Source organism: Prenolepis imparis, unplaced genomic scaffold, assembly GCF_030444845.1.
Source record: "Prenolepis imparis isolate NDT839.2.m4 unplaced genomic scaffold, iyPreImpa1.0 SCAF_2, whole genome shotgun sequence".
Taxonomy (NCBI): domain Eukaryota; kingdom Metazoa; phylum Arthropoda; class Insecta; order Hymenoptera; family Formicidae; genus Prenolepis; species Prenolepis imparis.
The window spans coordinates 23,602,537-23,623,425 of record NW_028141160.1 but is presented as its reverse complement, the minus strand read 5'-3'; the positions used below and the strand labels follow the sequence as shown (position 1 = coordinate 23,623,425).

The following is a 20,889-nucleotide window of genomic DNA, read 5'->3' as shown; positions in this document are numbered from 1 at the left end:
CTACATTATCGATCGTATAAACTGTCCCACGACGAGATTAACATTCTCGCCGCCAGGTGGCCGAGTGGCAGCTGAGAGCGGGCCGTTGGCCGTTGCGTCAGTTGGTCCATTCGGCACGGCGGATAAAGAAATTGACGTTTTCCATATTTCGTCGTTATTCGTGAAGAAAAGTCAGCCGCACGTCCATCTCGCGCGCAACTAGTGCACGCGTTCACCCTTTTTGCGATCACGGGGAAGCGGTGGAGGTACGATCTCTTCCTCGTCTGGTTATCCTCACCGGACCAGGACATAACCGCTGCATCGATCCGACACACCGCTCCCTAACCCTACACCCGCTCGCCCGCCTGCCCGCCCGCCCGCCTGCCCGCCCGCCCATCTGGCCATCTATATGGTAAGAGGTTATGTTGATTCTGTCAGCTCGCATCGGCGACTCGCGATTGCCCGGTGCGAGGTGAGCCAACAGATTGCACGTGCAACTTGAGATCTCCTTGGTGCCTCCTGTCGCAGAGGCGGCCGCCGAGTACGTCGTGATCGGTAAGAAAAAAAATGGAGCGCGCTCCGATAGGCGCGACGACAATTGCACGTGCAACGTCCGGGCTCCCGGAGCGAAGCTATTCCTCGCCGTGAGAAAAAAAATAATGCTCTGTCGAATGTCGTTGTCGCTCCTGGGCTTCCTCCGCAGTGCTGGCCACGGGGTGGACCACCAATGTCTTGCAGAGGGGCCGCCGCCGTCGTCGCTTGCACGTCGAGACGACGCAGTCGAGAGAAGATCGGCTCCGAGGGAACGGGATGCGCGTCCCCCGACGCGCTCTTCGCTTCGTCGAAGACGGAGGGGACCGGTAAGAGGGATAGAAGAAATAGGAAGAACGAGGCTTGGCACCAGACGATGGTCAGCAAGAGTACCGATGTCGTCGAGACGGTAGCCGATTTTGAGAAATGGCTCAAGATGCGCGGCACCGAGCCATCGGTTTCGTCGGCCATGGACCTGGACGCGGCCAAGGTGGTGGAGGGCGTAGACCGGTATCTGGGCGAGGAAGTGCTGTCGCATGGTTACTTTCTGAGCAAGGATCCTTACGGCCTGTCCATCGACATCGATCTGGCCGACGCCAAGAAGCTCAATCTGTCATTGGGCTATGATCCGATACTGCAGGATCTGACGCAGAGCGAGAATCGACTACTGGAACCTCCATGCGAGAAGGTCGTCGATGAATTCATGTTGCCAGAGTTTCAGTTGGATCATCTGGATCCACTCGCGGCGCTCTCATCGGACGACATGATGGTGGCTGGTGAGATTCTGCCGTCCACGAGCAGTCAACTGATACTAAATCAAATGGAGAACCAAGATGTTGAACAACGTACTCCAAAAATGAAGGTTTTAGAGCGGAACAGTACTGACGTAGCCTGTGAGAAATCTACGCAGGTTGCCCTCAATGAAATACCAGTGAATTTAGCCATCAACAAGATAGAGGATATAAAGTCAGAGCAGGAAACTACGATACAGTGTTCGGGAAGTCCTTCGGAACTCTTCATCGAGGCGTTATCACCAATGGAGGAGAACTCGCCGAATTCCATAGAAACAGATACTCAGAGTAGCATAATAGAACAATTCAAGTCGAAGACTAGGATGAAACTCGAACCGCGTATTATTAAAAAGCGTCGACAGATGACGGAACGATTGGAGAAGAAGCTCGACAAGCACATTAACGGAAAGAGTTTCAACGATGCAGATTCGCAGGATGGCGTAATGGCTGTGGTTGCCATTTCTACCGACAAAATATCCAATACGACGCAGATCGTCATCAACACCGGCACGGAGAAGCAGATTTATCAGGGCAAGACTTCGGAGCTGATCGAGGCAACGGGCAATTTTCCGAAATTGCCTAAGATAGACACTTCTGCCGCGATCTGGAATGGTAACGTCGAGTATAATCTTGATAATAATCCGAGTAGCTCGTACGAAATCGTTATATCCAATGCGCTGGAGGAACTAGGCATCACCGACGACAGTTTGCAGCCTGTAAGCGTTACCGAACACGACAAGGTATGGTTCTGCCCACGGGAAGGATGCAACAGACAATTCGGCAGATTGTACACTTTGAAAGGCCACTTGCTGGCTCATTATGGAGTTAGACCGTTTAAGGTACGTTGAAAAATATCGTATACTTATCTTTATCCCCCAATCTCTCTTTTCGCACTGATTGCAATCTTGAAAATTATTTATTATTATACATTTACTATAAAATTGTTATTAACTATGCTATTTTTTTAATAGTGCGACTTTGAAGGCTGCACTTGGGCTTTCTATTCCGAATTCAAATTAAAAAGACACAAGGAGACGCATCTAAAGCGCAAGGATCATGTGTGTCAAGTGGAGGGTTGCAACCGTCGCTTTACCACCGTCTATAATCTATGGAGTCACGAAAAACTGCATAGTCGTCCGAACCGGATTGTTTGCCAGGTACCGAACTGCGGCGAAAAATTTCAGACGAAGCGAGCACTGGAACTGCATATGAAATCGCACGATCAACGTCACGCCCCTTATGTGTGCCAACACGAAGGTTGCGGCAAGCGTTACTACAGCAGTAACGCATTGACGTCGCATCAACGATCGCACAGCTATAAAGAAGTGGACATCAAGTGCTCGTGGCCGGGCTGCGGCAAAGTTTTCGACAAACCGTGTCGACTCAAGGCCCACACGCGCTCTCATACCGGCTGCAAACCTTACCATTGTACGTTTCAGGATTGCAAATGGGCATTTTCATCGTCCAGTAAGCTCAAGCGTCACCAGAAGAAGCATACGAACGAACGCAAATTCATGTGCGACGCACCGGATTGCGGCAAAGCTTTCATGCGCTCGGAACATTTAAAGGAGCATCGGCTGACGCATAAGGAAGGCCGTTTCTTCCAATGTTTTGTATGCGACGCCCGGTTCTCCGCCAAGAGCAGCCTGTACGTGCACATTAAGAAGCATCAACAGACCAAGACGGACGTAAGCGTAGTCGACAATATACCGACAGAATTCGGCTATACTTCCGGCGATCAGAAACGTGCGAGAACGAAGGAATCTGATTGCTCGCGAGTGAAGCCGATCGTCAAGCCATCGAAACGAAAATCCACGGAACTAACGAATGCCATAGAATCTGTCATGAAGGAAGACGACCTCGAGAAACCGGATATGATGTGCGACATCAGTGCGCGTTCCCATAATTCTCAGGATCAACCGGAATGGCTGTATCGTTGTCCGATAGAGCTCTGCGATTATCTGATTGGAAACGAGCCGAGTCTACGCGAACACCTATTGAAGATGCACGGTATACGTTGCGACGATTTGCTGAATAAACCGGACAATGCCGATGTGGACTATATTCTATACACGGTGCACGAGTCGCCTCCGCCTGCTTCGCCCACCGCCATCGAGGAAGAACAGATGGTTATGGTAACAACACCCCGCGACGCCGTTATCCTCGGCGCCTCGTCATCAAACGCGGATCGTCGATGTCTGTCGGAATCGGAACCGCCATCTTTCAACACCTTACTTAAGAGCTCGGAATCGCTGCACACTGATACGTGTGCCGAGCAAATTGACAAGGGAACTCTATCCATCAAGAGGGACCAGAGTTCTGCGAGGACGGATCTGACATATTCGGATTGGTCCAAACTGAAGAAAAACGGCACACTGATGGACTCGACAGCGACGAGCACGTCGGATGTTGCGTTGAGCGCGAGTAGCGATCTCAACGAGAGTCTATTGTTCACGGAGGAACTACCATCGATGTACTATCAGGACGATGTGGCAGGTACGGAGTATCAGGTGTTATTATTGGACTCGAGCCCGCTTGAGAGTGCCGTAAATTTGCGCGGTCTCGAATGACTTTCGTGATAAACGCGAGTGAGACTTGGATAACTTTTATGATAAGCGAATGATCGAACGACTGTTGCATGATCGTTTTGTATAAACGACGATGCGATTCTTGTTATTTTTAATGTAGCTTAAAATTGACACGATCGTTCTAAACCAAGATGTGTGATCATTATATTAAACATAGTTTTTAAAAATGGTGACTCTAACACGATCTGTGATCTAGGAGCTGGCCTCAGCCTGATATCCATTTGTACTATTGCGGCTCATAATCGCTTTAAATCGTTATTTTATTAATAAATCGTTGATATTTTTCCATAAAAGTCATTACCTGCGTATTTTATTGTTATCGCTATCCGACGCGCGTGTGCTTCGAAGTCATATATTGTTTAGAAATAATTTACTGTTTTTCGGCTTTCTTTTCTCGACATTTTAATTTGTATTTTTTTCATACGCTTTTCACACCGCACATATCCATAAGATCTCTCATTATTCGATACATTAATGACATCATATCGTGTGAGATTTATCTGAGATTTTATACGGTTTAATACTTTTTTTGAAACAGCACTTATGTGTATATATTTATAGTATATACATATATTAAATTACCATGATATATACTATATACCAACTGATAATTTACATCACATTGTAGTAACTAAAAAAGAAAACAAATGGAATGTTAAAGAATAGACGTGCATACACATTAATAATTCATTTCACGTTCCATTCGTGAAATTCATCTATATACGTATCGACAATTGCGTTTGAAGAAAAGTATTTAGCCGTAACCAATATAATTTAACTTAATTTTATCAGTTCTTAAACAGTATAGCGATAAACCATAAGTTTAGCCTGAAATTTATTATTCCAGTTTATTTTTAACAGAAAAATGTTCATGTTGCGACACAATGCATCGCATTTATAAATGGACTAAATGAAATTTACGGTTCCATAAATTTAGCCAAACTTTTGCATACATGACTGAAACATATGAACGAACGTTGAATTCTAAAAACACATAAATCTTTCCATTCTTAAATCGACAATGTTATTATTAATGTTATTTTGGAATGTATATGCATTCATTCATTTCATTTACAATTGTCTTTAGATTCAACGATAATTCATTAAATTTTTGTTAGAATTTCTGAATTTACGATAAGGACGAATTCATTTATATTTATTATTTTAATTCATAGTATTTTCAAATCATTGTAAATATAAAAAAAACTTGCAACTTCTCTGTAATCAATGTTAACGAAAATAGTATGCAAACGCGTTGCTAATTTGAATGTATACATTGTTCGTGTGATTAATTTGATCGACGGCGCGATCAGCGTTGAATGCGACGTGTGATTTTCATACTTTTTAAATATAAAAAGATGCGTTCACACAATATTTTCTAACATTACAAAAATGCGAGACGAATAATATCATATGTAGCGTCAAATATAAAATGAAATCATAAAAATGTTTACACAAGATTTGAATGTACAAAATGCTTGCATATATAATCGATAACATTCTTGTCTTCTTTAGCAAGATGTTCACATTTAGTAAAAAGAAATACATATTTTCTATATTTTACATGGATCTTTATCTTTTTATATAAATAGCACACAGAAAATCTCATCGATTATATTAATAACCGAGCGTTCACCAATCCGGCTTTTACGACGATTGTTATAAAATCGTATCACATTATAACTATCGTTTCTTGGAAATGTCGCCGAAGATAAAGTTCACAGAATCGCAGAAGGAATCACCTAACTCGATTTAGGGCCGGTTGTTCTAATTTCTGGATAAATTTTATAGCATATATTCGTCTTTTTTTGGTAAATTTATCTAGAAAAAGACGAAGATATGCTATCTGTTCTCCAAGAAATTGCAACAACCGGCCCTAAATCACTCTCGTCAAATACCCTGTTAATATCCTATTAATATTTCATCGTTTTTCTACGAGCAAGATGATTTCGAGAGTCACTCGTGAGGAAATTCTCTATTTACTCGAAGGCTACACAACAGAAATGGAACTTTTCCTTGTCTAAATTAGTCAAGCTGTCCTACTAATGACCCATACCCAGGTTTAGAAGATACCTGACACGATGAAGATAATGCGTGTCTATATTTTACGTCAATTTGTATTAATTAAACTACGTCCGCCTGTTTTTCCGGAAGCGGTTTATCGTTCGTCGCATTAGTTTGTACGGGTTTGCCGAATTTCTCGGCGATCTTGCGGTAGACGCGATCCCTGACATCGGCCAGCACAGAGGACACGCAGTGGAGCACTGTAACGAATGTGCAACCACCGGCACAAACGAGTAACGTCCGCGTCGGTCGCTTCCAGTCGATGATTTTGTAAATGTAGTGGTAGCCGTACTTGTCGAGTCCTCCGGCGACGTAGTAGATCACCGTGAAAATTACGTAGAACACGGCGATCGACAGACACCACCAGAAATTTCGCAAACGGAACGGTACACTGGTGACAACAAAGTCGACCAACATCAACGCGCTGTTGCACACGTGCATCATGATATTGAGCGGATCCAGGTGATGGATCTCCGGATTGTATACGGTGAACCAGTAGCATATGGTCACACCGATCGCCAAATTAGTCGTGACGACATACAGGAACCAGTACAGTCGTTCGGTGAACTCGAACTTGAGGCCGCAAGGATCGAAGCCGGGTATCTTCTGCAGTCGCCAACGCTTCGACACGAGGATACCGCCGATCAGTGCCTGCGTGAAGCCCAATACCATGTCCCAATTAGTCAGATAGATCGGCCACTTCTCGTACTGGAATAGCGGTTTATAGCTGCCGAACTCGAACACCGAACAAATCACGAAGCCGGTCCATACGAGGAAGATGATCCAGCGGTAGAACAGATACCAGGTGGCCACGTGCGATTGACATTTGGGTTCCGTCAGCACACGTGCTTGCGGTGGCTGCTGTTTGCCCGCCTGACGCCACCTGCGTCCGATCTCGTAGCACCAGAACTTGCTCACCATTGCGCGGCGACCTGGAGGAAGAATCGAGAATGTATTAGCTATAACGTCTATTGCATTTTATTCTCGCGTAATTCCCGGCAAAAAAATCGTAGACTATTCGTACGTTTTATTTTCTTTAAAATTCGTCCCGTTTAAAAAAAAACATAAAAGATCGGATTATTTAGAAAATATAAGTGCGTACTTTCTTTCGAACAATTGGATAATCGACTGAAAAGGAATTACGTGCGTTGCAAAAACGAGCTCGAGAGCAGAAGAATCGAGATGTAACGGAGAAGCGCGCGCGGCCGCAACTACTCTCTCGCGACAAGTAAGGCAAATATATATATATATATTATATCAGCAAATTGATAGATTGCGGTAATAAACGCTATGCGGAACAGAACATAATCCCGTAATTCCATGCCTTGATACATTTAATTATATGCCAAAAGCCGCTCGTGCATCGCTTCGTTTCCTTTCGGACATGAGCACGTGCGTAACGCGATTATTTCCGGTCGCAGTCAGCCGACCGCATTCGAATGGAACACTACGAAAAATTGCATCGAGCACGACATTTTTAAACTATATATATATTTTAAATATATATATTTTTTTTAATTTTATTTAAAGAATTTTAAAGAGGTCTTTTCAACATTGAGCGATTTAATATTGTATGTATATAAGAATAATTATATAAAATGTTGCTAAAATAAAATGTTTTTAATTAAGTTATTGTAAAATCTCCGATTTTTTGCTCAAGGTTAAGATTTTCTTCGAGGTACTCACGTGTGTGTTTCTTGATTATTAAGACTGTTTTGTAAGATAAGACTTATCTTAATAAGCTTTTTAAATATAAAAAGTATGCGCAGATGACTTGAAATTTTACATTTTCCGCAAAATGATTTCGAGGATCTCAGGAATATTTCTCAATGATACCTTCTTGATAGAAGACTTACATAACGAGCATTGTACAAGGAACAATAGTATACGTCTCAAGGACGACAGTCCTGCGAATGAAAGCACCATTCTTGAAAGTGAACACACAATCGCGGGAAGACGACGAGTATGTTCGTGTGCACGATCCGAAAAGATATCGAACCGTAACCTGACCTAACCTAACTTGTATCCACATCAGCTGTAGCGCTTGTTACGCAATCCAATTCGCCGTGTCTGATTCAGAAACTAAATGCGCGAGCGCCCCAAGGTGTGCGTGGGCGCCATTTGAAATATCTCATATTCCGTGGATGCTCTCGCGAAGAATGTGATACGTCGTCTTAATATCATTATTTTATGATAATTTGTATGGTCGAGACTAGTTTAATGAGGGCAAATCAGGTAATATACGTAATTATTGCATCTATAATTATCAAGTTTCTCGAATCTATCTATTTTTAGCGATGAAAATATTAAACGTAATTTTCTAACGTTATTGTAACCTCATTCTCTCAGCCTAGATTACCAAATTCTTACGAAGTTTACGAAATTATTTCCAGGGACTCGATTCTTGAATTCATTCGCAAGAGAAACGTATACGCAAATTCGGCTCTTACTAAATTTCGGCTATCGCATGGCTTTTAGCCAATCAACTTGAACCTTTTCTGTAAGAGCCAAATTTGCGCATACGTTTCTCTTGCGAATGAATTCAAGAATCGAGCCCCAGATCGAGGCCGGTATTCATAGTCGGTTCTTATATTTAAGAATGTCTTAAGTACAATCTTAAGATGTGATTAACCAATCACAGAGCCGTATTTGCATCTTAAGACATTACTTAAGACGGTCTTGAAATGAGAACGGACTATGAATACCGGCCCGAGTTTTATCATCTTGAATGAGAAGCGTGAGCATATACAAAAAAGAAAAGAAAACCGCGGGCCGTCATTCCATAATAATTATCATAAATCGTGCGAATGTGATACATCGTCTTAATATATCGATCATTGTTTTATAATTTATATATGGACGAGACTCGTTTAATGAAGGCAAATCAGGTAATATACATAATTATTGCGTCTATAATTATCAAGTTTCTTGAATCTATATCCATTTTTAGCGATGAAAATATTAAATGTAATTTTCTAACGTGAGCGCATCAATCGAAAGTGGTTTTGTAACCTCTTTCTCTCCAGCCTAGATCGCCAAATTCTTACGAAATGTACGAAATTATTTCCAGATCGACTTTCATCTCTATTGAATGAGAAGCGTGAGCATGCAAAAGAAAAGAAAACAACATAACTAGTACTCTACATAAATGAGGCGAGTAGGAGGTTTCAGAAGCTATTTCGCGGAAGGAGCATCGACGATCTTCATCGACGATCTCGAGGAACGATGCGCGGTCACGTATTCGGGTGTTGGGGTCGTGTCGGGGAGTGCGGCGGATCGTCCTCCAGACACCGTCGTCGCGTCGCAGATGGTAAGCCACTTTGAACTAATTAACCCCCGTTGGTCCGCGCGCGATGCTGAGGTTCACACGACTCTCTCGGCGCGCGCGAGAGAGAGAAAGAGAGAGAGAGAGGGAAATCGGCGCTTGTGGCATAGCGCGAGAGGTCGTGTCAGCGCGGTCAATCAGCCAATATTAATTCGCCGTTAATTTATTACAATCTTGGCCTATTACTATATACCGGTTGCACAGAAGCGAGCAGGTAGCCCTAGAACGAGATTGCAAACTGGACACGCGCTCGCTAAAGTATTTTTTTATTTTCGTAAAATGAAGGCGAGTGGAGAAATCGCGTGTCCCGGATGTCGTTACACGAAATTGTATGTCTCGTCTCTCCTCGTGAAAGGTCGGAGCTGCGCTTTAAAATTTTTAATTTTTCTTTTTTTCTTTTTTTCTTATGTAGCATCACGCGAAATTTGAAATTAATCCGACAAGTGGAAATAAAATGGAGAAAAAAATTGTTAAGACGAATTCTTTGACGATTCTTATTTTTATCTCTGCCTTTTTTTCTGTCTAATTTATTTGCTTTTAGACGTCGCGAGAGAATTTTGCAACATCATTTTAATACAAATTTATCTTATATTTTTTTGAAGCATTAAGGTGCCTTTTCATGCTGACGCTCGACTTTATGAAACTAGAATTAATATATAAGTATTTAAAAGTCATACGACCGATTTGCATGGAAAATGAGAGACTAATCGATTCGCGGACTATATAATTTGCAATTTAACATTCGCCTATTAAATAGCATGAGTAAATGTTTGTGATTAGCCGATTGACGCGCAATATCGTGAATATGAAATTATGCAACAATTGATACTTAAGACTTTAAGATTTCAATATGAAAATTATTCTAATTTAATGCGCAAGTATAAGAGCCAGACGCAAATGTCAGTGCGTCATTTTCAAGGAAGAACTTTTTCCTTATTCTTAATACGAGATAACAAGAAAAGAAATCTCGAATTGAGATTTATATAATTTCTTGGTTTTGTACCAAGGAAAATCAGTGCTCTGTGTACAATTAAATAAATCTCGAATTAAAATTTATTTAATTTTTTGATATCATATCAAGGAAAATTAATGCTCTGTATGTAACGTATCAGTTTCAATGAAAAATTAATTCTTTTTTTTAAACTGACACACTGACATTTGCGTCTAATTCTTACTACTTGTTCATTAAAAATCAATTATGATGTAACAATTAATTCGTCAGAGTAAACTAGAAAAGTGATTTAATAGGAAATTAAATAGCAAATCTATATTGCGAAGTCTGTCGATTTATGTTATTGAAACTCGAATGTTTATAACCTCGCACAAAATATAAATTATTAATTAATTCTTTCTAACTTTCCTTTTACGGAATTTTGACAATGAGAACAAATATAATCGGAATCGAGAGCGAAAGTGTAAGTAGAGAGGAAAAGATCGACCTAGATAAACAAGATTAATTTAGCTCTATACTCTCCTAGTTTCCAATTAATATATAAAGACACCTCATTTGTCACACTTATTGTTAGTTTGATTAGTTTACCTTGTCAATGTGCATATTCCTCGTCGCTTTAAGAATCCCCCGAACTTTCCTCAATTCTCGCGATTGAAAGATCGTGTAAAATTCACATTTGCACATAAAAATTCACATGTTCTTCGATTTACGTGACTATGTAGAAATTTTCTTCTAGATAAAATTCAGATATAAGACGACTCTCTCAGGCTATACTTGACAATTCGCAGTTCCCGATTTGATGTTACCGTGAGATCTCAAAACAAACCGCGAATCTTGCTGTTCCATCAAAGGCACATGCACGCAAGATCGTTATCAACGCTCAACTAAACTTTAGGCCCAAGTTTTTCACGCAATAAAGAATTATACGTCAGAATAACACGTCCGAAATTGACGTCAAGATAAAAGATAATCATGGAATTTTGTAGGAGTCGAGAATCACGTCATAGACATCGACGTAGGTGTCGATTGGAAGAGAAATAGAGAGAGAATAGAGATATATCTTTTAGCAAATCTTCCCAGAGAGAGAGAGAGAGAGAGAGAGAGAGAGAGAGAGAGAGAGAGAGAGAGAGAGAGAGAGAGAGAGAGAGAGAGAGAGAGAGAGAGAGAAAGAGAGATAGAGAAACAGAGTAAAACAGATAGACAGGCAGACCGACTGACAGACAGACAAACAGTGTACATCCGACAGCTAATAAAACAGTCTTCGCGTTATCTCAATCAGGATTCATTTGCATAAATGTATAAAGTATAAATTCATCGACACCTGTGTGCATAGATTCATAGATTAATCGATGAAATATCAATGGTGCAGTTTTTCTTCGATTTTTTGTTATAAAAATACGACAAGACCACCAGTTTATTTTCATTATAGAAAGATCCTTAAAATTCTTAATTGCAGATAATGATAACATTAAGTGATAATATAATCAATTTAAATATTTATAATGATTTGCCTCTGATAAAAGTAAAAAAATACATTCTATTCTATAATATATTGTGCATATTATTTACTTCTCGAAATGTTACATAATTCACGATTTTGTTTTTATATGAGTTATATAAAAAAATTTATATACAAATTATATCAGCATTATTCAACATACATCATATAAACATTAATCAGAAAAAAAATATTCCGAGGACAATCTTGTAAATTGATAGGTAAGATACATTTAAAATGAATCTCGATCTATGTGAAAAAATGTAGTTATAAATCCAGATATAAATAGACAAATTAAAAATTAAAATATATACAGTATAAATACAGTTGTCAGATACTTAAAAAATATCTCAGATACATATCAGATACTTTTAAATTATATTTTATCATAATAATGATAAAAATGTAACAAATTTTACTGAATATATATAAGTCCTTTATTTATTAATATTTTTTGTTTACGACTTTATTTGTTAGTATATCTTATATACTAACGAATATATATTTTAATACATCAAAAATACTTCAAAGATATCGTCACTCAAACTGTTTCTCCGTAATACTAAAATTTGATCACCAATGCTAAATAATCGCTCAACCGGTGTTGATGGCGATATAAAATTTTGTTAAGGCTCCTGGGTGCTCACCGCGGCCATATTGGAATCGTGACGTCAGAGGCGAGAAATAACACGTTGAGATTTCTTAGATGCCATTTCTAAATAAAAACATATTTGCATAAAATAACACTTAAGATCTCTTTAATACACTTCTAAAAAACCCCGAAAACTATCCTTCTCCCTTTATAATCAATTAACAGCTGTAAAATGATCGAGATATCAGACTTTGACATGCGGAATGACTGCGCATGTGCAAAGACAAGACGGACTGGGCTTCATAATATTACATTTTACAGCTGTTGATTGATTATAAAGGGAAAAGGATAGTTTTCGGGGTTTTTTAAGAGTGTGCTAAAGCCATCTGAAGTGCTGTTTCATCGAAATATTTTTTTATTTCGAAATGGCATCTAAGAAATTTTAGCGTGTGTTTTCTCGCCTCTGACGTCACGATTCCGACATGGTCGACAAGGTACCAGGAGCCTTAAACTTTAAACTTAAAAACAAATGTTTTATATGAGCAAAACGTGCGATATATTGATGCAATATCTTTTTACTATGACAAATAGAGAATGTCAATAGCACTGTCAGCTATCTACATGATCTTGATCTTTTAAGAATTTAAAGAATTAGTCAATTCAAAAAAATATGTGAAAATGTATCTAAAAATGTATCTGAGAAAAGCAATTCAGATACTATATGTTTTGTATTTAGATGTAGATACTTCAATTCGAATATATCTCAGATACAGGCACAAAATGTATCTAGATACTCTATCTAAATACATATGTATCTAAATATTACCCAACATTGTTCGTAAATTATCCGAGAAAAAATTATCCGTGCAATGGAATTTTTTCCTCTTTTTATTGTCTGAATAAATTTTAAACAAGAATTTTACTACGTCGATTAATCAAAAATAATGCGATGAATTATTTGATAATTTAGACGACAGGAATATGAATCGATTGTAAATTTGACCAAACAACAACCTAAGATTATTACAGTATAACTTAGTTGTGCATTTTTCTCGTTTAAATTTTATTATGTGCGTGATATCGTAACACACAATTTGTGACAGTTGGGCATGAGAACGTGATATAGATATCTCAATGTCGTCCAAGATACACGTTTCTCTCTCTCTTTATTTTTTTTATTACTGTTTATATTTAAAAATCACGCTTCTAGGTCGGTAATAAATTTTTTTAGGACAGTAATAAATTTTTCTCCGGATAGTATTTTTGTTTTTCAAGTATGGTTTTTAAATATTTCAACGAATGTCTTTAAATTCAACTTTCGCGCGATTCAAGTTAACATTACTTCTGTTTGCAATTGCTTTTTAATTAAGACATTTTTCGCGGTCGATATATTAATCAAAGTTTAATAGTTTTAGAAAAAAGTTTGATAAAATGTTGAAAAACGACCGTATGTGTGCCAGGATTTATATTCTCTCTCTCGATCGATGCATTTGGTGCATTTGGCCAGGTGCATTTGTACAAACACACATTTACACATCCATACACGGGCGCCCCTTTCATCTTTTCTTCCAACATTCAACTGGACACAATTGTGTGCTGTCGGCAAATCATCAAGCGATTGCTTGATGTGCTTGATGTGTCAAAAATTATTCCTCGAGATTCATGGAAGTACTTCGTGCATCTATCGATATATCAAGTTGTTCACGAAGCTATATAAACATACTATAATGCACCACCAAAGATTTTATCCCCGAACGATTTTATTCCCGAACTCCCGTGTTGACACAATCGATTTTCGGACCATCTGCGACGATGAATCGTCATATTAAACGCGCGTGTTAAACCACCTCGATACATCTCCGAATCACTGTTACGAGGATCTTGCGAAGATTTATCCCGTCATGACCAGATAATCTTCGCGATCTGACAGAAAAATCGAAAATTTCGTTAGAGATCACCTAGGGGAGAGAAAATTACGGAAACACGCACCGCATAACGCGGGTAACTTCGGCGAAGACTTGTTCACGGCGGCTCGGTCGACCGGACACTCGTTCCTTTCCAACATTCCGCGGATCTCAAATTCCTCGCACTTGGGTGGCATTTGTTTTCTTTTTTTTTTTCTTCTCTTTTTCTCCACTCCGAGTCCGAGCTCTCCTGCTCGACGTACGCCTAGCTTCCAACTACCCGGCAACCGGCACCGCGTGCTCGTAATCAATATCAATCCCAGGGTGGACACCGGCGCGGAGAGTTTCCCTCCCCAGATCGATGCGAACCCACAGTCGTTCCCCCACAGAGAATATGGTTCCCCACTCTCGGACCGACGTGGACACGTGTCCGAAGCAACGTGATCGGAAGATCGCCGTTAATCATCGGTGATTCGCCGTTGATATTTTGGCGAAAATTATTTCGGGATATATATAGATATATATACACAGTTGAAAAATTTGTGTTTTTAACAAATATCACATGTCCCAAACGGTCCACAGAAATTTTTCTGTTAATTTAACATAATACGGATATGTTAAATGATGACACGAATACTGTGTGAATATTTTAACATAAAATAAATGCCAACTTCGGTAAATATTAACAAAAGGGGACCCAGCCCCAATCACCTTGACCTTGACATATGTTGTCAAGGTCATAGGACTGAGTAACCTTCAACAAATTTTAGCCGTCGCTTGTTGTTTAATAAAAAGTTATTAATAAAAAAAATTGCAAATAAAATATAAAATATCAGAAACGATCCGCGCTGGAAATTTTGACGAAAATTATTTCGGGATATATAGTTTAGAATATATAGATATAGAATCGGAAAATCGCTGTATATATTCATATAGATATATAGTTTAGAAAAAAGTAAATTATTTATGACAATTATAATTTGATCGATCATTCTGATAAGTAATATTTAATTTTATAATAATGTTTTGATGAGACATAGAAAAGTATTTAATATTTAAAAAAGTATTTATATAGTTAGTAGGATAGTAATATCCTTTTTTGTGATAATTATGAATTAACAAAAATATTTTTGGTTCGATGCTTCATGTATAATATAAGAGGTGCAAAAGAATTTTATTTCTACACATCACACACAAATATTTCACGGAATCGGATATACTGATGTGCAGAAATAAAAGATGAATTTTAATCTAGATTATTTAGCAAATTAAGATAACTATAATGTTAATTAAAGCCAAGCGCAGTAATTTCAAGGCACACATATCATTATATTGAATTATCAGATTAATATAAAAATCATGAAAAACTGCGGTTTTTGTTTTAATCCTTTCTTTGGACCATCTTCAGCGAATAAATACGATAAATATTATAAATTACATTATGTATGTAAATTGAAGTCAAAATTAATTAAAATTAAATTTTTAAAAACCGGTTAAAATTAATTAAGCAACAAGTAATTCAAAATTTCGCAAATCGGAATTTTATCTTTTTTTTATATCGTCCATGTGGTATAAAAATATTTTTAAAAAATATTGATTCAAAAGCATCACTAATATTTCTTATATTGCACCACTTTTCAGTTGGTCGACCAGGATGCATATATCGGAAGAAATATTTTTTCAACGATGCCTATATAATAATCACGAATTATTTGATACGAATGACATAAGAGATTTAAAAAACTTAATATTTAATTCAATATCAAGTTTTTACTAAAAATACTATATTATCAAACCTAAAATCGTACCCTTCTTTTGGCAAAGTGAATGCTGTGACAAAGAATTCAAATATCTCCCTGAAAATGTTACTCAATGAAACCAATATTATTCGGGTATCCTGTAATGTCAAGATAAACATCGAAATAATTCAATTTATTTTCCAAGCTCACTTCCATAGTGAATTGCAGTCGCGGATGAAACGAATTAAAAATATTTTATGTATAGGCAACCAAAAAGAAGGGACAGTTGTCCACATATCTTATGAATATCTTGATGTAGATATTTTTATGTCATGCACTACTGTAAAATTTAAAATTCCGATTTGCAAGAATTACTTGTTGACTAATTAATTTTTAACCGGTTTTGACTTCAATTTATATACATAATATAATTTATATTTATAATATTTATCGTATTCATATCGTTTAATACATTGAAGATGGTCCAAAAAAGGGATCGAAACATCCGAGGTTTTTCATAATTTTTGTTAATCTGTTAATTCAATAAAATGATATGTGCACCTTAATTACTGCCCTTGGCTCTTATTGCCATTCCGTTACCGTAATTTGTTTTATATTCTGAAAAGATTTATAATTATATTTATTAGATTATTAAAAGCAATTATTTTTAATTTTTTTTTTTTTTTTTTTGAAGATGTATTTAACAAGACGCTACATTTTCATTTATAAGAATACAATATTTCTTCAATATTTACAATATTTATGCAATTCTGCACATATTACTTCTATAGAAATATTTCCTGTTGATATTTCTTTATGCTGCGAGAATGCATGTATTCTTATCGCGTTTATGCTGTGTCACATGTCTTCCTAACTGTATATGCAATTTAGCTGACCTATACTAACTTTAACTCATCTTATGTTGAGGTTTTTGATCAAGAATGTCACTAATTCAGTCTTGTATCAAGTCAATGATATTCTTATCTTTCTTTCTTCAAGGGAAATAATTAAATTTATTCCTTAAAAATATAATTTAGAAATAAATTTTTTATAATCATGAGAAATCAAATTTTATCATAATATGTTTTATTTATGTACAAAATTTCTCTTTATTTAAGGTAAAGTTTACGTATTACGTAATAATAAGTATATAATTTATATATTATGTAGGTATTATATGTAGATGCACTAACTCTCACGAGAATAAGGCTCTGGATATTCGGATTTAATATTCAAATTATTCGAAATAATTATTTCAATTATTCAAATCTGAGTATTCGAATTATCCAAGTAATTCAAGTCTTGATGAAAAAATGCACAATATGCCGAAATCTCTTAAAATTACTCTTATCTCTTAAAATTGTATATAACTTTAATGTGTAGAATGTGATTTTCTGAAATAAGTGGTTAAATCTCAGGAGCACACTCTAATTTTAGATGAAAGAAAATCATATGTCCGGAAACGTTTCCAATTATACCTTTTTTTGTTTATGACAGAGTTTTTGTAATAACACTTTGTTAAATAAATTGCTGAAAATGGTTTTCTTCCGCAGCGACACGCGTAGTCTACATTAATGTCTCATGGACAGATCTTTTTCTTCGATTAAAAAAAAATCATCATAGTAAGAAATATCTTAATTGTAAAGATAAAAACTGCATATTAGTTGATAACTCATATTTCTCGTTTCTCGTATAATTCGTTTTTTCCTTAAAATCGATTAATATTCGATAAATAGGCCGTCGCGTAATTATTGGAAATTAGTTGACCGTCATACGATTATAACATAATGCATAAAATGTATAAGATTTATGTTTTATATATATATATATATATATATATATATATATATATATAAATTTTTATTATACACACGTGCGCGCGATAAGAATTTATTTCAAATTGAAATGCATATACATATATAGATATATGTAGGTATATATATTTATATAATATATATATTTTTAGTAGTTATATATATTTATAGTAGTTTTCTTAAAAATGTTAAAAATTGACCAATTACAGATTATGATTAAACGGACGCGCGTCGATAGTGTTGCGTTTCAGACTTCTGTAATTTATAATTGCCCAATTTCAAATATTTTTATCTCAAAAACTATTGTTTGGAGTGAAAAATGGCAAAATGGCAAATTTTTTAAATTTATTTTTTTTGAGAACTTTCTTGCTATGATATTTTAATTCGCGAAGTTCGGGACATCCTGTATAACAAAAAGATAATATAAAATTGATTTTATTATTGCATTGCATCGTATATACATAATCTCTAATAAGTTTGATATATACACTGCAAATTTATTTTCTGTCTAATTTTTTTGTAATATATAATTTAAATACGAATTAACAGTGTTGCATATTTGGATTTTTATTTTTTGGATATAAAAATTTGAATTATCCGAATAGTTCCTGATATTTGGACTTGAGTAATTAAATAATCTGGCGACTCGATTATATCCGGATATATTCGAATATGCCAGGAGAAATACATATTTACAATATATATAATCTTTACAACCCTATTCGAGAAAGTAATAGTCTTATTGCGGGTAATTATTCGATTACGCATTATACCATAGATACCATAATAAGAGGCCGCATCTGTGATATCGAACGGATCCTTGATTTTAACCTGGAGCCATGTCTTTAGCTCTTCACACTCTGCGTTTTTCCACTCGGAGTAATCCTGCTGTCGTCGGTCGTTCGCTTGCCAATTTTTATCGCTATTATTCGAATCCATCCTGATTCTTTGACACGGTTTCACTTTCGCGAATTAACGATCGATCGCGATCACCGACGACGACGACGATGAACACTCCACTTATCATCAATGCGCACGCAACATGTCCGCGAATATATACTGCAGACCGGTAGCGTCCCCTTTAACGTGTCTTTTAACGACGATTAATATTTATCACTTGACTTTGCATCGCGCATTCAAGAGAACCTTGTTTTCTCTTCGGTCTTCTTTCAGTACGACCACGTGCCGTACTCGGTTGAAATGAATTTTTCGTCATTTCCCAGGCAAAAAAGAAGCATCCTCCTACTCTTCTTTCCTCCTTCTCCTTCTCCTTCTCCTTTCTCTTCCTCGTAAAATGGAACTATACGGTTATCAATTCGGTCGTTATTTCGCGATTTGTAGTCGCGAGCGCTTTACGGATTTCTACTTTTTCTATTTTATCATTTTTTTTTATTTTAGTCGCACTGAATTGTTCTTTGAATTTTGTCGTCAGTCGAAAGCAGCCATTTAGAAACCAGATCTCTACGAAAACAGTTGTGACCAGGACCCGGACCGAACCGGAACCAAAACCGAAAACCGTTCCATAATCGTTTTTTTTAGTAGAACCGAAACCGTAAACCGTATTGAAATTCTATTAAATTTATAACACCGGAACCATAACCGGACCGTTAAATTACTTTCGGTTTACGGTTCTTTTCGATATTTTTTTCTATTTTTGCGCAAATGACGGAAATGTCATGATAACTGCCTGCTTAAAGTGCAGTACAATTAAAAATAAATTATTTTTTAAATGTTCTGAAATACATGTATAATATTATCGCAATAACGATAGCTGTGAGGACAGTATGTTTTTACACAGATTCTTCAAAATGGAAACGCTAAAATATTTCGTAAACAATGCATATTAGAAAAAAATGTTTCAAACAAGGTCAACTTAATTTTTTTAAATGGAACCATATTCTTGTATAACTCAATTATAGTGTTTTGCAAAGCTCTCGAGATAAGCTACAAGAATATGCAATGGGGGGTTCCATTTAAAAAAATTAAGTTTACCTTGACCTTGTTTGAAACATTTTTTTCTGATATGCATTGTTTACGAAATATTTTAGCGTTTCCGGACTTTTTGAAGACCCTGTATATATATATATATATATATATATATATATATATATATATATATATGTATATATATAATATAAATACATATATATATTTTCATATATAATATAAAGTGTTGTTTATTTATGTCATAAAAATTAATAATAATTGTTTAAAGTAATATAATTTAGAAATTAATTTAATTAGAAAAACGAAAAGTAAAAATTTTAAAAACCGGAACTGTAACCGAAAAAATCGTAATTTAAACAGTTTCGGTTTCCTGTATTTATCAAAAAACCGAAACTGGAACCGGAACAGTTATTAAATATTTTATTAAACCGTAACTAAAACCGAACCCTAATTTTGTTTCGGTCCGGATCCCTGGTTGTGACAATCTTTTTCTTCGATAAGCTTGAAAATCTACTCGCGAAACTAATTTGAATTAAATTGCGAAGCGATGTCCTTCCAAAAAAGTTTAGGGATAATTTTAGTGGAAATAGTACACATCTCGTAAAATCAATTAAAGTTCTCGATGCTCGTGTTTATATTTTGTTCCAGTCTTCTGTATTTTGTAACGAGGAAAAAGTATATTCACCTGTAAAGATCTATCAGTATTTTTCTGCAAATAAAATGTCACTGTTTTTTTCGCACAATGGTTGCAATCGAGCCAATATTGAAATCAGTATTGAAAATATTTGTGAAGGAAAAGGAGGAAAGAGAGTGTACAATATTTTTTCTTATTATATTTTTTATATTTTACAATTTGTAAATAATTGTAATAAATAATTACGAAGAGAAATTTAATTTAAATTTTAATATTTTTTAAATTTATAAATAAACATAATTTTTTAATCTCTCAAACTTCACCCAAATACTTATAAATAAATTTTGATATCTTTAATAAAATAATTATATGTGAGATATAAACGTAATTTTGTCTAAGAATTAGGATAGAATAAAAGTTTTCAAACTGTTGAGCGATAGTGTACGTTTTATGTATAAACTTGTGAAGTTAGCATTGAATGCAGTTATTCATTTTCTGTGACAAGCGTGACCTATAGTGCATAGTGCACGA

General features: G+C 36.3%; 3 protein-coding genes across 10 annotated transcripts in view; 2 read left to right on the top strand and 1 right to left on the bottom strand.

Annotated features, from left to right (window-relative positions):
• The first annotated feature begins 87 nt into the window (after positions 1 to 87).
• Positions 88 to 5,458, top strand: LOC145933044 (uncharacterized). Its single transcript, XM_083032435.1, has 2 exons — positions 88 to 2,140; positions 2,273 to 5,458. Exons 1-2 carry the CDS (start codon positions 707 to 709, stop codon positions 3,869 to 3,871), a joined length of 3,033 nt encoding a protein of 1,010 aa, XP_082888561.1. The 5' UTR covers positions 88 to 706; the 3' UTR covers positions 3,872 to 5,458.
• Positions 5,459 to 5,603: 145 nt separating this feature from the next.
• LOC145933045 (protein rolling stone) lies at positions 5,604 to 18,791 on the bottom strand. 5 transcript variants are annotated; one of them, XM_083032436.1, is made up of 2 exons: positions 18,560 to 18,791; positions 5,604 to 6,885 (listed from the first exon to the last, which is right to left on the bottom strand). In XM_083032436.1, exons 1-2 carry the CDS (start codon positions 18,714 to 18,716, stop codon positions 6,014 to 6,016), a joined length of 1,029 nt encoding a protein of 342 aa, XP_082888562.1. In that variant the 5' UTR covers positions 18,717 to 18,791; the 3' UTR covers positions 5,604 to 6,013. The 5 variants fall into 5 exon arrangements, with proteins under 5 accessions (XP_082888562.1, XP_082888563.1, XP_082888566.1 ...); XM_083032437.1 differs by lacking the exon at positions 18,560 to 18,791 and adding an exon at positions 14,310 to 14,526; XM_083032440.1 differs by lacking the exon at positions 18,560 to 18,791 and adding an exon at positions 10,819 to 11,262.
• Positions 8,077 to 20,889, top strand: part of Ca-ma2d (Ca[2+] channel Muscle-specific alpha2/delta subunit) — a 26,294-nt gene continuing 13,481 nt past the window's right edge. For 2 of the 4 annotated variants that reach the window (XM_083032422.1, XM_083032424.1), the window contains exons 1-2: positions 8,091 to 8,188; positions 9,115 to 9,263. In XM_083032422.1, coding sequence (XP_082888548.1) covers positions 8,144 to 8,188; positions 9,115 to 9,263 — 194 coding nt within the window. In that variant the 5' untranslated portion in view covers positions 8,091 to 8,143. Of the gene's footprint in view, positions 8,189 to 8,479; positions 8,842 to 9,023; positions 9,264 to 20,889 lie in introns of those variants that run through there. The other 2 variants (XM_083032427.1, XM_083032426.1) reach the window with 2 other exon arrangements.